The sequence below is a fragment of the Chrysemys picta genome, chromosome 16 (genome assembly GCF_011386835.1).
Source record: "Chrysemys picta bellii isolate R12L10 chromosome 16, ASM1138683v2, whole genome shotgun sequence".
NCBI classification, from domain to species: Eukaryota; Metazoa; Chordata; order Testudines; family Emydidae; genus Chrysemys; species Chrysemys picta.
Window position 1 is genome coordinate 164,085 of NC_088806.1, and position 17,635 is coordinate 181,719.

Sequence of the window (17,635 nt, forward strand, 5' to 3'; positions counted from 1 at the left end):
CGCACGCTCAGTAGCACCCGCTGAAGCCGCGGCGCCCTCACGCTGCCCTGACTTGGCCCGAAACTCCCCTGCGCGGGGGAAGGGGCGGAGTCTGGGCAGGGGGCGCACACTGACTGCCGGGAGGGTCAAGCAGCTGGAGGCGGGGCCAGGTCAGAGGTGGGGGGGGTCACTGCTGCAGTTGTGATGCTATACACAGGATACACACACACGGGGTCACTGCTGCAGTTGTGATGCTATACACAGGATACACCCACACACCCGGGGTCACTGCTGCAGTTGTGATGCTATACACAGGATACACACACACACCCGGGGTCACTGCTGCAGTTGTGATGCTATACACAGGATACACACACACACCCGGGGTCACTGCTGCAGTTGTGATGCTATACACAGGATACACACACACACACCCGGGGTCACTGCTGCAGTTGTGATGCTATACACAGGATACACACACACACCCGGGGTCACTGCTGCAGTTGTGATGCTATACACAGGATACACACACACACCCGGGGTCACTGCTGCAGTTGTGATGCTATACACAGGATACACCCACACACCCGGGGTCACTGCTGCAGTTGTGATGCTATACACAGGATACACACACACACACGGGGTCACTGCTGCAGTTGTGATGCTATACACAGGATACACACACACACACCCGGGGTCACTGGTGCAGTTGTGATGCTATACACAGGATACACCCACACACCCGGGGTCACTGGTGCAGTTGTGATGCTATACACAGGATACACCCACACACCCGGGGTCACTGCTGCAGTTGTGATGCTATACACAGGACACACCCACACACCCGGGGTCACTGCTGCAGTTGTGATGCTATACACAGGATACACCCACACACCCGGGGTCACTGCTGCAGTTGTGACGCTCTACACAGGATACACCCACACACCCGGGGTCACTGCTGCAGTTGTGATGCTCTACACAGGATACAAACACACACCCGGGGTCACTGCTGCAGTTGTGATGCTCTACACAGGATACACCCACACACCCGGGGTCACTGCTGCAGTTGTGATGCTCTACACAGGATACAAACACACACCCGGGGTCACTGCTGCAGTTGTGATGCTCTACACAGGATACACCCACACACCCGGGGTCACTGCTGCAGTTGTGATGCTCTACACAGGATACACACAAACACCAGGGGTCACTGCTGCAGTTGTGATGCTATACACAGGATACACACACACACACGGGGTCACTGCTGCAGTTGTGATGCTATACACAGGATACACACACACACACGGGGTCACTGCTGCAGTTGTGATGCTATACACAGGATACACACACACCCCCGGGGTCACTGCTGCAGTTGTGATGCTATACACAGGATACACCCACACACCGGGGGTCACTGCTGCAGTTGTGATGCTATACACAGGATACACACACACACCCGGGGTCACTGCTGCAGTTGTGATGCTATACACAGGATACACACACACACCCGGGGTCACTGCTGCAGTTGTGATGCTATACACAGGATACACCCACACACCCGGGGTCACTGGTGCAGTTGTGATGCTATACACAGGACACACACACACACACGGGGTCACTGCTGCAGTTGTGATGCTATACACAGGATACACCCACACACCCGGGGTCACTGCTGCAGTTGTGATGCTATACACAGGACACACCCACACACCCGGGGTCACTGGTGCAGTTGTGATGCTATACACAGGATACACACACACACCCGGGGTCACTGCTGCAGTTGTGATGCTATACACAGGATACACACACACACCCAGGGTCACTGCTGCAGTTGTGATGCTATACACAGGATACACACACACACCCGGGGTCACTGCTGCAGTTGTGATGCTATACACAGGATACACCCACACACCCGGGGTCACTGCTGCAGTTGTGATGCTATACACAGGATACAAACACACACCCGGGGTCACTGCTGCAGTTGTGATGCTATACACAGGATACACACACACCCCCGGGGTCACTGCTGCAGTTGTGATGCTATACACAGGATACACACCCACACCCGGGGTCACTGCTGCAGTTGTGATGCTATACACAGGATACACCCACACCCCCGGGGTCACTGCTGCAGTTGTGATGTTATACACAGGATACACCCACACACCCGGGGTCACTGCTGCAGTTGTGATGCTATACACAGGATACACACACACACACGGGGTCACTGCTGCAGTTGTGATGCTATACACAGGATACAAACACACACCCGGGGTCACTGCTGCAGTTGTGATGCTATACACAGGATACTCACACACACACCCGGGTCACTGCTGCAGTTGTGATGCTATACACAGGATACACCCACACACCCGGGGTCACTGCTGCAGTTGTGATGCTATACACAGGATACAAACACACACCCGGGGTCACTGCTGCAGTTGTGATGCTATACACAGGATACACACACACACACCCGGGTCACTGCTGCAGTTGTGATGCTATACACAGGACACACCCACACACCCGGGGTCACTGCTGCATTGTGATGCTATACACAGGACACACCCACACACCGGAGGTCACTGCTGCAGTTGTGATGCTATACACAGGATACACACCCACACACGGGGTCACTGCTGCAGTTGTGATGCTATACACAGGACACACCCACACACCCGGGGTCACTGCTGCAGTTGTGATGCTATACACAGGATACACCCACACACCCGGGGTCACTGCTGCAGTTGTGATGCTATATACAGGACACACCCACACACCCGGGGTCACTGCTGCAGTTGTGATGCTATACACAGGATACACACACACACGGGGTCACTGCTGCAGTTGTGATGCTATACACAGGATACACACACACGGGGTCACTGCTGCAGTTGTGATGCTATACACAGGATACACCCACACACGCGGGGTCACTGCTGCAGTTGTGATGCTATACACAGGACACACCCACACACCCGGGGTCACTGGTGCAGTTGTGATGCTATACACAGGATACACACACACACCCGGGGTCACTGCTGCAGTTGTGATGCTATACACAGGATACACACACACACCCAGGGTCACTGCTGCAGTTGTGATGCTATACACAGGATACACACACACACCCGGGGTCACTGCTGCAGTTGTGATGCTATACACAGGATACACCCACACACCCGGGGTCACTGTTGCAGTTGTGATGCTATACACAGGATACAAACACACACCCGGGGTCACTGCTGCAGTTGTGATGCTATACACAGGATACACACACACCCCTGGGGTCACTGCTGCAGTTGTGATGCTATACACAGGATACACACCCACACCCGGGGTCACTGCTGCAGTTGTGATGCTATACACAGGATACACCCACACCCCCGGGGTCACTGCTGCAGTTGTGATGTTATACACAGGATACACCCACACACCCGGGGTCACTGCTGCAGTTGTGATGCTATACACAGGATACACACACACACACGGGGTCACTGCTGCAGTTGTGATGCTATACACAGGATACAAACACACACCCGGGGTCACTGCTGCAGTTGTGATGCTATACACAGGATACTCACACACACACCCGGGTCACTGCTGCAGTTGTGATGCTATACACAGGATACACCCACACACCCGGGGTCACTGCTGCAGTTGTGATGCTATACACAGGATACAAACACACACCCGGGGTCACTGCTGCAGTTGTGATGCTATACACAGGATACACACACACACACCCGGGTCACTGCTGCAGTTGTGATGCTATACACAGGACACACCCACACACCCGGGGTCACTGCTGCATTGTGATGCTATACACAGGACACACCCACACACCGGGGGTCACTGCTGCAGTTGTGATGCTATACACAGGATACACACCCACACACGGGGTCACTGCTGCAGTTGTGATGCTATACACAGGACACACCCACACACCCGGGGTCACTGCTGCAGTTGTGATGCTATACACAGGATACACCCACACACCCGGGGTCACTGCTGCAGTTGTGATGCTATATACAGGACACACCCACACACCCGGGGTCACTGCTGCAGTTGTGATGCTATACACAGGATACACACACACACGGGGTCACTGCTGCAGTTGTGATGCTATACACAGGATACACACACACGGGGTCACTGCTGCAGTTGTGATGCTATACACAGGATACACCCCCCCCCCCGGGGTCACTGCTGCAGTTGTGATGCTATACACAGGATACACCCACACACCCGGGGTCACTGCTGCAGTTGTGATGCTATACACAGGATACACACACACACCCGGGGTCACTGCTGCAGTTGTGATGCTATACACAGGACACACCCACACACCCGGGGTCACTGCTGCATTGTGATGCTATACACAGGACACACCCACACACCGGGGGTCACTGCTGCAGTTGTGATGCTATACACAGGATACACACCCACACACGGGGTCACTGCTGCAGTTGTGATGCTATACACAGGATACACACACACCCCCCTCCGAGGTCACTGCTGCAGTTGTGATGCTATACACAGGACACACCCACACACCCGGGGTCACTGCTGCAGTTGTGATGCTATACACAGGATACACCCACACACCCGGGGTCACTGCTGCAGTTGTGATGCTATACACAGGACACACACCCACACACGGGGTCACTGCTGCAGTTGTGATGCTATACACAGGACACACCCACACACCCGGGGTCACTGCTGCAGTTGTGATGCTATACACAGGATACACCCACACACCTGGGGTCACTGCTGCAGTTGTGATGCTATACACAGGATACACCCACACACCCGGGGTCACTGCTGCAGTTGTGATGCTATACACAGGACACACCAACACACCCGGGGTCACTGCTGCAGTTGTGATGCTATACACAGGATACACACACACACGGGGTCACTGCTGCAGTTGTGATGCTATACACAGGATACACACACACGGGGTCACTGCTGCAGTTGTGATGCTATACACAGGATACACCCCCCCCCCCCGGGGTCACTGCTGCAGTTGTGATGCTATACACAGGATACACCCACACACCCGGGGTCACTGCTGCAGTTGTGATGCTATACACAGGATACACACACACACCCGGGGTCACTGCTGCAGTTGTGATGCTATACACAGGACACACCCACACACCCGGGGTCACTGCTGCAGTTGTGATGCTATACACAGGATACACCCACACACCCGGGGTCACTGCTGCAGTTGTGATGCTATACACAGGATACACACCCACACACCCGGGGTCACTGCTGCAGTTGTGATGCTATACACAGGATACACCCACACACCCGGGGTCACTGCTGCAGTTGTGATGCTATACACAGGATACACACACACACACCCGGGGTCACTGCTGCAGTTGTGATGCTATACACAGGACACACCCACACACCCGGGGTCACTGCTGCATTGTGATGCTATACACAGGACACACCCACACACCGGGGGTCACTGCTGCAGTTGTGATGCTATACACAGGATACACACCCACACACGGGGTCACTGCTGCAGTTGTGATGCTATACACAGGATACACACCCCCCCCCTCCGAGGTCACTGCTGCAGTTGTGATGCTATACACAGGACACACCCACACACCCGGGGTCACTGCTGCAGTTGTGATGCTATACACAGGATACACCCACACACCCGGGGTCACTGCTGCAGTTGTGATGCTATACACAGGACACACACCCACACACGGGGTCACTGCTGCAGTTGTGATGCTATACACAGGACACACCCACACACCCGGGGTCACTGCTGCAGTTGTGATGCTATACACAGGATACACCCACACACCTGGGGTCACTGCTGCAGTTGTGATGCTATACACAGGATACACCCACACACCCGGGGTCACTGCTGCAGTTGTGATGCTATACACAGGACACACCCACACACCCAGGGTCACTGCTGCAGTTGTGATGCTATACACAGGACACACCAACACACCCGGGGTCACTGCTGCAGTTGTGATGCTATACACAGGACACACCCACACCCCCGGGGTCACTGCTGCAGTTGTGATGCTATACACAGGATACACCCACACCCCCGGGGTCACTGCTGCAGTTGTGATGCTATACACAGGATACACCCACACACCCGGGGTCACTGCTGCAGTTGTGATGCTATACACAGGACACACCCACACACCCGGGGTCACTGCTGCAGTTGTGATGCTATACACAGGATACACACACACACACACACGGGGTCACTGGTGCAGTTGTGATGCTATACACAGGATACACACACACACACGGGGTCACTGCTGCAGTTGTGATGCTATACACAGGATACACACACACACCCGGGGTCACTGCTGCAGTTGTGATGCTATACACAGGATACACCCACACACCCGGGGTCACTGCTGCAGTTGTGATGCTATACACAGGATACACACACACACCCGGGGTCACTGCTGCAGTTGTGATGCTATACACAGGATACACACCCACACACCCGGGGTCACTGCTGCAGTTGTGATGCTATACACAGGACACACCCACACACCCGGGGTCACTGCTGCAGTTGTGATGCTATACACAGGACACACCCACACACCCGGGGTCACTGCTGCAGTTGTGATGCTATACACAGGACACACCCACACACCCGGGGTCACTGCTGCAGTTGTGATGCTATACACAGGATACACACACACACCCGGGGTCACTGCTGCAGTTGTGATGCTATACACAGGATACACACCCACACACCCGGGGTCACTGCTGCAGTTGTGATGCTATACACAGGATACACCCACACACCCGGGGTCACTGGTGCAGTTGTGATGCTATACACAGGATACACACACACACCCGGGGTCACTGCTGCAGTTGTGATGCTATACACAGGATACACACACACCTGGGGTCACTGCTGCAGTTGTGATGCTATACACAGGATACACACACACACACGGGGTCACTGCTGCAGTTGTGATGCTATACACAGGATACACACACACACACACGGGGTCACTGCTGCAGTTGTGATGCTATACACAGGATACACCCACACACCCCCGGGGTCACTGCTGCAGTTGTGATGTTATACACAGGATACACACACACACCCGGGGTCACTGCTGCAGTTGTGATGCTATACACAGGATACACACACACACACCCGGGGTCACTGCTGCAGTTGTGATGCTATACACAGGATACACACACACCTGGGGTCACTGCTGCAGTTGTGATGCTATACACAGGATACACACACACACACACGGGGTCACTGCTGCAGTTGTGATGCTATACACAGGATACACACACACACCCAGGGTCACTGCTGCAGTTGTGATGCTATACACAGGATACACACACACACGGGGTCACTGCTGCAGTTGTGATGCTATACACAGGATACACACACACACCCGGGGTCACTGCTGCAGTTGTGATGCTATACACAGGATACACACACCCACACCCCTGGGGTCACTGCTGCAGTTGTGATGCTATACACAGGATACACACACACACCCGGGGTCACTGCTGCAGTTGTGATGCTATACACAGGATACACACACACACCCGGGGTCACTGCTGCAGTTGTGATGCTATACACAGGATACACACACACACCCGGGGTCACTGCTGCAGTTGTGATGCTATACACAGGATACACACACACACCCGGGGTCACTGCTGCAGTTGTGATGCTATACACAGGATACACACACACACCCGGGGTCACTGCTGCAGTTGTGATGCTATACACAGGATACACACACCCACACCCCTGGGGTCACTGCTGCAGTTGTGATGCTATACACAGGATACACACACACACCCGGGGTCACTGCTGCAGTTGTGATGCTATACACAGGATACACACACACACCCGGGGTCACTGCTGCAGTTGTGATGCTATACACAGGATACACACACACCCCCGGGGTCACTGCTGCAGTTGTGATGCTATACACAGGATACACACACACCCCCGGGGTCACTGCTGCAGTTGTGATGCTATACACAGGATACACACACACCCCCGGGGTCACTGCTGCAGTTGTGATGCTATACACAGGATACACACCCACACACCCGGGGTCACTGCTGCAGTTGTGATGCTCTACACAGGATACACACACACCCCCGGGGTCACTGCTGCAGTTGTGATGCTATACACAGGATACACCCACACACCCGGGGTCACTGCTGCAGTTGTGATGCTCTACACAGGATACACACACACCCCCGGGGTCACTGCTGCAGTTGTGATGCTATACACAGGATACACACCCACACACCCGGGGTCACTGCTGCAGTTGTGATGCTCTACACAGGATACACACACACCCCCGGGGTCACTGCTGCAGTTGTGATGCTATACACAGGATACACACACACACCCGGGGTCACTGCTGCAGTTGTGATGCTATACACAGGATACACACACACCCCCGGGGTCACTGCTGCAGTTGTGATGCTCTACACAGGATACACACACACCCCCGGGGTCACTGCTGCAGTTGTGATGCTATACACAGGATACACACCCACACACCCGGGGTCACTGCTGCAGTTGTGATGCTCTACACAGGATACACACACACCCCCGGGGTCACTGCTGCAGTTGTGATGCTATACACAGGATACACCCACACACCCGGGGTCACTGCTGCAGTTGTGATGCTCTACACAGGATACACACACACCCCCGGGGTCACTGCTGCAGTTGTGATGCTATACACAGGATACACACCCACACACCCGGGGTCACTGCTGCAGTTGTGATGCTCTACACAGGATACACACACACCCCCGGGGTCACTGCTGCAGTTGTGATGCTATACACAGGATACACACACACACCCGGGGTCACTGCTGCAGTTGTGATGCTATACACAGGATACACACACACCCCCGGGGTCACTGCTGCAGTTGTGATGCTATACACAGGATACACACACACACCCCCGGGGTCACTGCTGCAGTTGTGATGCTATACACAGGATACTGCCCCATGTAGATGCCAGAGGTTATCCCCCCCCGCCCCAACACACACACCCCCGCACCATGTGTGGGGCTGGGGGATACACACAGGGCACTGCCCCACGTGGCTACCAGTGTCATTAGCCTTGGGCGGCGGGAATAGCTGCAGGACACTGTCCCACCTGCCCCCCGGAGCCATTGCATCCATGGGGGGCGGGCACAGGGCATCGCTCACTCCCCGCGCGGCCCGTCACCCCCTTGGCCCCACGCTTTGCTTCTTCATGTCTCCAGCACATTTAAGGCCGTTTGACGTAACTCCAGAAGAACAACGACGTTCAGAGGCTGGTTGTGTTGATTTCTGTCTGGACGCTCCTTGTACAAGGAAAGGGGGCTGGTTGCTGCCCCCGGCGGGGGGCTGAAGGGGTTCAGACACAGGACCCCGCACCTCGGCACCAAGTTTGGGCAGGAAGCAGAAGACTACAACTCCCAGCATGCTGCGGGGTGCCACGGAGGAAGGTGCATGTGGGTCTGAGCGCAGCTGGTGAGTCAGGGGGCAGCAGTGGGGCTGAGAGGGGGCGGGCAATGAGCCATGCGCGGGGAGGGGTTGAGCCCCAGTTATGCCTGTAGGAGGGTGAGGGGAAATCCCTTTTACTGGAGCCCCAGGGCACAGCTGGGGGGCAGTCCCCGTCTGGGGCGAAGAGAATGAGACCACCCCCCGCCCTGTTGTGCTCGTTAGAGACCACCTAGGCAGCTCCCTCCTAGTGTCCTGGCCCCACGGCGTGGGATATCCACCGCAGTGTCAGCTGGAAACAGGATTATCTTTCACTTCCTTACCGTGCTGGGTTCCTGTCTACACAGCTGGGGTGTAAACTACCTAGAAAATGTGGGGGAAATTGAAACAGCTAGTTACTTGCTGATCAACATTAAACTTCGTAAAAAGAAGAACAGGAGTACTTGTGGCACCTTAGAGACTAACAAATTTATTAGAGCATAAACTTTCGTGGACTACAGCCCACTTCTTCGGATGATGATGCTGTAGTCCACGAAAGCTTATGCTCTAATAAATTTGTTAGTCTCTAAGGTGCCACAAGTACTGCTGTTCTTCTTTTTGCGGATACAGACTAACACGGCTGTTACTCTGAAACCTGTCATTAAACTTCGTTTATTTCTTTAAGAATCAAATGGGTATTGTGTAGAATTTAGTTAGCACCTAACAAAATCTTGCATCTGAAGAAGTGAGGTTCTTACCCACGAAAGCTTATGCTCCCAATACTTCTGTATATACTTCTCAAAGGTGCCACAGGACCCTCTGTTGCTTTTTACAGATTCAGACTAACATGGCTATTAAGGACTGGGAATGGCTGAGCCATTACAAACATTGAATCTATCTCCCCTTGTAAGTATTCTCACACTTCTTATCAAACTGTCTGTACTGGGCTATCTTGATTATCACTTCAAAAGTTTTTTTTCTCTTACTTAATTGGCCTCTCAGAGTTGGTAAGACAACTCCCACCTGTTTATGCTCTCTGTATGTGTGTATATATATATCTCCTCAATATATGTTCCATTCTATATGCATCCGAAGAAGTGGGCTGTAGTCCACGAAAGCTTATGCTCTAATAAATTTGTTAGTCTCTAAGGTGCCACAAGTACTCCTGTTCTTTTTGCGGATACAGACTAACACGGCTGCTACTCTGAAACTTAACAAAATCTTGTTTAGTATCTATCTGAAATAAGTATAAATTATTTAGTTTTGGTATTGGGGCACTTAGGTGTGTTTTTTTTTTTTTTTTTTTTTGCCTGTTGGCAAACAAGAAAAAAATGTTGACAACAGAATACATCAATATTGTTATAACAAAGGAGGAAGGTTGTATCCTGTGGGCTCAGAAATGACTGACATTATCATGCAGAAATAGAAGAAACTCGTGTTTCTAGAGAAACATTTGATTAATTGTAAAAACGTACCAGTTACTAGTAGAAAGCATTTTTGAAGGACTGCACTAAAATATTATCTTAAACATAACACTAAAAATTCTTGCACTGTTCTTTCTGAGAGAAAATATTTCATATACTAGTTTATTTTCCATTTTTCTCAATATGCCCAAGGTTTCCAGACTAGGCTTCAGAAACATTAAAAAAAAAAAAATCCCCCTCCTCCACTTTTTTTTTTACCCGGTCCCTTACATCTCTATAAATAATCCTAACCCTCCACCCCAGAGGCAGCTGCATCTCAGTGCGGGCGAGGAATCCCTGTTGGTGTAACTAGTTTGTCCGGGGTCAGTGGTGGGGAGGTGCTAGGGATATGGGTGCCAAACTCTTTATAAAAGTTTTCCCCTGGTGACCACGCCAGCGTGACGGCCTGTGGGGAATCCGCTGAGTGTCTGCGAGATGTGGCCAAAGTCCACGCAGGGTTTGGACGCAGTTTTTGTGCCTGTGAATGGGGTAGGAGCCTGTTCTATGGAGGAGGCAGGGGGAAGAAAGTGGGGGGCAGTTATGGGGGTGTGGCTGTTTGGAGATCTAGGGGTGAGGGGCAATGGGGAACTTTGGGGGGTTGTGGCAGTTGCAGGGAGTTTTTGGGTGAGTGGGCGCGAGAGAGGCCTGGGCCCCCAACTCTCATCCCCTCTGCTTTGCCTGTTCCCAGCCGCACTGTAGGATGACGGCCCCAGGGAAGCTGCGGGTGGCGGTGATCGGGGCAGGAGCAGCCGGGCTGTGTGCGGCCCGTCACATCGCTGCCCGCCCCGAGTCCTTTGCGCCCCCCGTGGTGTTCGAGGCGTCCAGCCGCATCGGGGGCACCTGGGTCTATACCGAAGAGACAGGGCAGAGACCGGATGGGCTCCCCGTCCACTCCAGCATGTACCGGGACCTCAGGTAGCCGGCGCGGGGCTGCGGGTGCCGTGTGCTTCCGGGCACCAGGCAGGGGCAGAGGAGCTTGCCAGGCCTCCAAGTGTGTGTGTGTGTGTGTGTGTGAGGGTAGGATCCCCTCCCCTGAGACTAGCCCCCCCCCCCCCCATCCTCCCAGGGGATCTGTCTCCTCACTGCCTCCCCCTCCACACTTCCCCCATTTCCCGCTGCAGCTGGGACACCCTCTGCTACCCACGTGGGTCAGTCCTGGGGGTGCCGAGCCCTGGAAGGGGCAGGCAGATGCAGGAGGGGATGGGGACCTGGGGGGGGGGAGGGCGGCACCGCCATCCTGGCGAGGAGGGGGGTTAACCGGCGTTCACACCCCCCAGGACAAACCTGCCCAAGGAGGTGATGGCGTTCCCAGACTTCCCCTTCGACCCCTCCCTGCCGTCCTTCCTGCACCACTCGGACGTGCTGGCCTATCTGGAGAGCTACACCGACCACTTCCGCGTCCGAGAGCACGTCAGGGTGAGTGAGGGGCCCGGGAGGGGCAGGCACACCTGGGGATACCCATTGTCTGCCCCCCAGAGACCGGGCCTGAGCATGGAGCTGGGCCCTGGCAGGACATGACCCCCAGGGGTGCAGGCCAGACCCCCCTCCCATTGCCTGCCCCCCAGAGACTGGGCCTGAGCACAGAGCTGGGCCCTGGCAGAACACGGCCTCCAGGGGTGCAGGCCAGACCCCCCATTGCCTGCCCCCCAGAGACCGGGCCTGAGCACGGAGATGGGCCCTGGCAGGACACGGCCCCCAGGGGTGCAGACCAGACCCCCCCCATTGTCTAAGGTTACCATATTTTAATTTTAAAAAAGGAGGACACGCCACGGGGCCCTGGCCCTGCCCCAACTCCGCCCGTTCCCCGTCCCCCTTCCCCGTCCCAACTCCGCCCCTTCCCCAAAGTCCCCGCCCCAACTCTGCCCCTTCCCCTGAACGCTCCACCCCCTGCTCCTCCCCCTCCCCTGCTTCCCGCGAATCAAATGATGGCGGGAAGCCTGAAACAGGGAGGCAGCAGGTAAGCTGGGGCTGGGGCGGGATGCGGCCCAGTCCGGCCCCCCGGCCGAGCGGCTCCCTTTGGCGGCCGGCCGGCCCAGGCCAAGAGGCTCTGGCCCCGGTGTCTCCCGCCCGGCTCGGCTCGGGCCCTGGGGCCCCGACCCTGGGGCCCCGGCCCCCGGCCGAGCACCGCCGTCCCCGGCCCCTGACCCAGCACCCCCGGCCCCCGGCCCAGCACCCCCGGCCCAGCACCCTCGGCCCCGGCCCCGCACCCCCGGCCGAGCACCGCCGGCCCCAGCCCCGACCCCGCACCCCTGGCCCAGCACCGCCAGCCCCGCACTGCCGGCCCCCGGCCGAGCACCACCAGGCCCTCCCTCCCTATTTTCCCGGACATGTCCGGCTATTTGGGATTTCCTCCCGGACGGGGATTTGAAGCCCAAAAAGCCGGACATGTCCAGGAAAATCCGGACGTATGGTAACCCTACCATTGCCTGCCCCCCTGAGACCGGGCCTGAGCACAGTGCTGGACCCCGGCGAGGGTCACCAACTTTCTATTGGCACAAAAACAAACACCTTAGTCCCGCCCCTTCCCTGAGGCCCCCCCTTCCCCGAGGCAACTCCCCCCCCCATGCTCACTGCATTCCCCCTCCCTCGGTGGCTTGCTCTCTCCCGCCCTCACTCACTTTCACTGGGCTGGGGCTGAGGGGTTTAGGGGGTTGGAGGGGGCTCGGGGCAGGGGTTGAGGTGCAGGGAGGGGAGAGGTCTCTGGGCTGGGGGTGCGGACTCAGATGCAGAAGGGGGCTCTGGGTTTGGGGGGGCCTGGGGGTTGGGGTGCAGGAGGGGGTACAGGCTCTGGGATGGGGGTGCAGGCTCTGGGTTGGGGCCACAGATGAAGGGTTTGGGGTGTGGGAGGGGGCTCTGGGTTTGGGGGGGTCAGGGCTGGGGCAGCGGGTTGGGGTGCGGGAGGGAGTTGGGCCAGGGATGAGGGGTTTGGGGAGTAGGAGGGGGTGAGGGCTCTGGGGTGGGGCTGAGGGGTTCAGGGTGTGGGAGAGGGCTCTGGGCTGGGGGTGCAGGCTTGGGTTCAGGAGGGGCTCCAGGTTTTGGGGGAGGCTCAGGGCTGGGGCCAGGGATGAGGGGGTTGGGGTGCAGGAGGGGGCTCTGGGTTTGGGGGGGTATGGGCTCTGGTGCAGGAGGGGATACGGGCTCTGGGCTGGGGGTGCACGAGGGGGCTCCAGGTTGAGGGGAACTCAGGGCTGGGGCCAGGGACGAGGGGCTTGGGGTGCAGGAGGGGGCTCTGGGTTTGGGGGGGGCCTCAGGGCTGGGGCAGGGATGAGGGGTTTGGGGTGCAAGAGGGGGCTATGGGCTGGGAGTGTATGAGGGGGCTCTGGGTTGAGGGAGACTCAGGGCTGGGGCCAGAGACGAGGGGTTTGGAGTGCAGGAGGGGGCTCGGGTTTGGGGGGGGTCAGGGCTGGGGCAGCGGGTTGGGGCTCGGGGTTGGGGCGTGGGCTTACCTTGGTTGGCTCCCGGTCACCAGCACAGCGGGGCTAAGGCAGGTTCCCGGCCAATGGGAGTGCAGAGCCGGTGCTCGGGGCGGGGGCAGCACGTGCCGCAGAGCCTCCTGCCCGCCCCCTGCCTAGGAGCCAGACCTGCTGGCTGCGTCCGAGGTGCATCGCAGTGCCCCAGGACAAGTACCTACCTTAACCCCGCAGCAATGCCGACCGGACCTTTAACGGCCCAGTCGGCAGTGCTGACCAGAGCCGCCAGGGTCCCTTTTCGACCGGGTGTTCCTGTCGAAAACCGGACACCTGGTCACCCCGGCAGGACACGACCCCCAGAGGCACAGCCCAGACCCTGCCCAGCCAAGGCCCCTGCAGGGGCTGCTCCAGCAGTCCCCGGGTGAGGCTGTTACCTTTCCCCCCCCCCCCGCACTCCCTGCCCGGCTCTGACCTGCTCCCGTCTCCCCTTCCAGTTCTCGTGGCTGGTGGATGCCGTGAGCCCGGCCGAGGGCACCGAGGGCGGCTGGGACGTCACCGCCTGCTGGGCCCAGGACCGGATGGTGCAGGCGACCGAGCGCTTCGATGCTGTAATTGTCTGCAGCGGGTGAGGCCCTTGGGCGATTGCGTGGAATGTGGGGGGGGGGATCGCTCCCAGTTTGCTGCTCCCCCTGCCCTGTGGGTGCCTCGGAGCTGCTGGCAAAGGGGCTGAGCAGGGTCACTCACCGGGGTCGGGTGCGGGGGGCTCTCCCGGCTCTGGGCGGGGAGGGGGTGCAAGGGGCCCCAGGAGTGTGCAGAGGGGGGTAAAAACCGTGGCTGTGGGGGAGCCCAGGGTGTTGGGGGCAGTCATAGACCAGTCCCTGGGGTGTCGGGTGGGGAGCCCCAGAAAAACCCCTCCCCAGGGGGTGAGCAAACTTCTGGTCCTGGGCCTGGAGTTTGGAGAATGCCCCTCCCTGTGGGGGGCCTGTGTCAGTAAACGGGGGCCCCCAGGGAAGCACTAATAGGGTCCCTCTTTCTGCTCCCTTTGCAGTCACTATTCCGACCCATTCGTCCCCCCCATCCCTGGCCTCGAGACCTTCCCAGGTAAGAGCCTCCGGGGTCCCCTGGGGAAAATCCGTCTCCTGTGACCTGCCCTTTGCTCTGGGCTCTGGGACATGGGGAAGGGGCTGCCCTGGAGAAGACAGCAGGAGGGAGACGCTCCATGGGGCAGGGCAGCCCTGTGCGTGGGGAACCCATTGGGAGGCGGGGAACCCCCACAGCTCCCCCTTTCACCCCCCTCTCCCTCCTCCCAGGCCGGCTGCTGCACAGCCACGAATACCGCTGCCCGGAGCCCTTTGCGGGCCGCACCGTGGTGCTGCTGGGGGCCGGCCCGTCCGGCGTGGACCTGACGCTGCAGCTGGCCCCCGTGGCCCAGCGGGTGATCCTGAGCCACCGGCAGCCCACGCTGTCCGCGCTGCCTGGGAACGTGCTGCAGGCAGCGCCGGCGGTGCGCGTAGCGGGAGACACGGTCCAGTTCGGGGACGGCGCCGAGCACAGGGCCGACGTCCTCATCCTCTGCACCGGGTACCGTTACCGCTTCCCCTTCCTGTCGCCCGCCCGCCTGGGCCTGCGGATCACGGACCACACGGTGACGCCGCTGTACCGGCACCTGCTGCCGCCGCACCATCCCAGTCTCTTCTTCATCGGGCTCTGCAAGCAGATCTGCCCCTTCCCACACTTCCACTGCCAGCTGCTCTTCTGCCTGGCGGTGCTGGTGGGCACCTGCTGCCTGCCCTCTGCTGCCGAGATGCAGGTGGCCGCCGAGGGGCAGCTGCGGCAGCATCTAGGGGCCGGGGGGGCCCCCAAGCACTTCCACCGGCTGGGAGAGCTGCAGTGGGGTTACTGCCAGGAGCTGGCACGGCTGGGTGGGTTCGAGCCCCTGCTCCCGGTGGTCAGGAAGATCTACGAGTCCACGCGGGAGAGCCGCAGGCAGGACGTCTCCAGCTACCGGAGCCTCAACTACAGGGTGTTGAGTGCTGAGGAGTGGGAGCTGGTGGGGGCAGACCCCGGGGGGACCCCAGGCGAGGGGATGTAATGGTCCCTTTCTACACTTGCTTTGCACAAAGGGGACAGGCCAGAGGGGCTGGGGGCAATGGAGACGGAGCTCCCGCCCGTGCCTGGCTCCCGGTCTTAGGCGGAGGGTTAGCCGGTGGGTCGTTGTCTGACCCAGCCAGTGCAGCCGGAGCCCCTTCACCATCGCTGCCTCCAGCCCTGCATCCTCTGCTCACCCTGAAGGCTGGGGACTTGGCCAGCCTTCCCGCCACAGCCGAGCAGGGATAAAATCCCCTGGCGCATTGGGGCCGGTGGGGAATCGGCGCCATTAGCACAAGGAGCCGAAACCTTGGTCCTGGGCGGTTTGATAGTAAAGAAATGAGCAAATAAAGGGTAAAACCTGAACCTGCTGCTGTCACGGAGTCCCCGGGCGATGCTCTGGAACTGCTCCCCACAAAGCCAGGCAGGACCTTGGGGAGCCTCCTCTCCCTCGGAGCAGACTGTCTTCAGGGCAAGGAGCTCACACGGCTTCACCTCCTGGGTCTGACCCTGGAGCATTCAGCTTCTGCCCCTCCGTGCGCTTCCCACAGCGAGTTCGCCCAGGCGGGGTCCTGGGGCAGCCAGAGGGTCCTGCCCCCCCACTTCACAGTCAGACGTGACTCTCAGCCAGCCAGTAAAACAGAGGTTTATTAGATGACAGGAACACAGTCTAAAACAGAGCTTGTAGTCCAGAGAACCGGATCCCTCAGCCAGGTCCATTCTGGGGCCCAGCGAGCCAGACACCCCCGACTGCCTCACTCCTCATCCCCAGCCAGCTCCCAACTGAAACCCCCTCCAGCCCCTCCTCCTCTGGGCTTTGTTACTTTCCTGGGCCAGGAGGTCACCTGACCTCTTTGTTCTCCCACACCTTTAGCATCCCCTTGCAGGGGGGAAGGGCCTGGCCATTAGTTGCCAGGCGACAGAGGGTTGGCCAGAAACTGAGGCACCCACACAGTATTCAGAGGAAACATTAAGAACAGTCCTACTTCATCACATCTCTCCCCCCTTCGAGACCGAACTGAGCAAGGTCATTTTAGCCAGTGACCTGGGGAAGTTTGAACCCACCAACGTTCCCATGGATGCCCCAGCATCTTTCCCATTCCTTGGTGGGAGTTACACACTAGGCCTTTCCAGTTTCACACCCTCCCGTGGGTCTGTTGTGCTTGATGGCACTTGCAGGCTGCATGTGGGAAGGTTTACGCGGCCCGTGCCCT

At 57.9% G+C, this 17,635-nt stretch overlaps 1 protein-coding gene across 3 annotated transcripts; it reads left to right on the top strand.

The window, feature by feature from the left end:
- Positions 1 to 9,134: 9,134 nt before the first annotated feature.
- LOC101946749 (uncharacterized) lies at positions 9,135 to 16,787 on the top strand. Of its 3 annotated transcripts, none has more exons than XM_065569043.1 (7): positions 9,135 to 9,511; positions 10,265 to 10,366; positions 11,612 to 11,838; positions 12,201 to 12,339; positions 14,828 to 14,958; positions 15,382 to 15,434; positions 15,644 to 16,787. In XM_065569043.1, exons 2-7 carry the CDS (start codon positions 10,328 to 10,330, stop codon positions 16,423 to 16,425), a joined length of 1,371 nt encoding a protein of 456 aa, XP_065425115.1. In that variant the 5' UTR covers positions 9,135 to 9,511; positions 10,265 to 10,327; the 3' UTR covers positions 16,426 to 16,787. The 3 variants fall into 3 exon arrangements, with proteins under 3 accessions (XP_065425115.1, XP_065425114.1, XP_023969496.3); XM_065569042.1 differs by having other exon boundaries at positions 9,136 to 9,511; positions 10,296 to 10,366; XM_024113728.3 differs by lacking the exons at positions 9,135 to 9,511; positions 10,265 to 10,366 and adding an exon at positions 11,255 to 11,412.
- The last annotated feature ends 848 nt before the right edge of the window (positions 16,788 to 17,635 follow it).